A 1,523-nucleotide genomic window follows, 5' to 3' on the forward strand; every position below is an offset into this window, starting at 1 on the left:
ACTTCTACCTAGTCTCTCGCGAAACCATATAGACAACCATCGTAAGGTCTCAATTGGTCAGGAGACAGCTGCAGTTTGTTGAAGGTCGACCAGAACATTACGTCAGCCGAGTCCCTAGTCGACAAGGACACATTGTACGTTTCTTCCCACTGTCACCACTGAGATCACCACTGGGTCATTGTCGTGTGGGATCACATCCTGCAAGTCGGCCTCGGTGAAGATGAGGTCGAGCTCGGGGGTCTGGTCTGACTCCTGGGCTTCTATTGCCATCACTTCTCTAGCATATTTCCTGCGTTGGGAGGCGGTGCACCCTCCTCCTGAGAATCCTCCAGAGATTGTGTTCATCTCTCTATGGATGGGCACCTCGTGCCCTTGATCTCTTGTTGGGGCTACTGATGTCGGAGCCCCCTGCGGTTCTTGTAGGTATTCTTTCAAGAAACCATTCCTTACCAGTTCATCTAACTGGAATCCTAATGCCAAACAATTGCGTAGGCTGTGCCCAAAGGCTTGGTGGAACTCGCACCAAGTGTCTTATTTGGGCCCTAGCCTCTTGTCGGTCTTCGGTGGAGACTTCAGCTTGTCTGCCACGTTAGGGATGACAATCAACTTTTTGAGGTCCATTCGAAAATTGTGTGTGGTGGGGGTGTTTTCCTTCGCAAGTGCCCTGCTTTAAGGCTTCCTTGCTTCATATGGCGGTCGTTTCCCCGGGGCTTTCTTCTCTGTCGTGGTCTCATGTACCCTCATGGGCTGAGGACGACCAGTTCCCCGAGGTTGGACTAGGCCTATGCTTCCGCGCTTCTCTGTGACCTCTTCCTCTGCAACAATGTGGGCTATGACTCTGTGGCGGATCTCGCTGAACGTCTTTGGGCGGCACCTTATCAGAGAATCACTGAAGGGTCCTGGCAGCACCCCTCGTCTGAAGGCGTGTACTGTCATATCTTCATCTTTGGTGTGCAGCTTCACCATTAGTGCCCTGAACCTGTTCAAGAATTCCTTCAAAGGCTCTCCCTGGTATTGCTTTACGTCAAAGAGATCGTAAGAGATAGGAGGGGGAGCATGGTTGACAATGTATTGCTCTCTGAATAATGTTGAGAATTGGTCGAAGGAGGTAATGTGTCCATTAGGGAGACTGATGAACCAGTCCAATGTCGTGCCTGAGAATGTACTCATAAACAGCTTATAGTGCATGGCGTCAGTGCCACCTGAGATCATCATCTGGCTGTGGAAAATCGTGATATGGGCCTCTGGGTATTCTACGCCTATGAAGGCGATCTTTGGACCCATGAAGCTGGATGGTATCACAATGTCCATGATTGCTTGCGAAAATGGCATGGGACGAGCCCTAACTGTATGGGCGGGGTTCGCTCATTTGTTGTACGCTCACCCATGCGTTGCAAATCTCTGCGCAGTTCTTCGTTGGCTCTGCGCAGTTCCTCATTGTTTGTGTGCAACATTTCCATGTCATTCTGGTATCGGTTCTGGCGAGGCGCTTGCTCGGATTGAACCTCAACCAGAATCCTGTC

The 1,523-nt window shown here is 50.8% G+C and overlaps 1 protein-coding gene across 1 annotated transcript; it reads right to left on the reverse strand.

The window, feature by feature from the left end:
* Positions 1-669: 669 nt before the first annotated feature.
* Positions 670-1,311, reverse strand: LOC137829249 (uncharacterized). The gene has a single exon (XM_068636049.1). It carries the CDS (start codon positions 1,309-1,311, stop codon positions 670-672), a length of 642 nt encoding a protein of 213 aa, XP_068492150.1.
* Between the last annotated feature and the right edge of the window lie 212 nt (positions 1,312-1,523).

This window comes from Phaseolus vulgaris, chromosome 7 (genome assembly GCF_000499845.2).
Source record: "Phaseolus vulgaris cultivar G19833 chromosome 7, P. vulgaris v2.0, whole genome shotgun sequence".
Classification (NCBI taxonomy): Eukaryota; Viridiplantae; Streptophyta; class Magnoliopsida; order Fabales; family Fabaceae; genus Phaseolus; species Phaseolus vulgaris.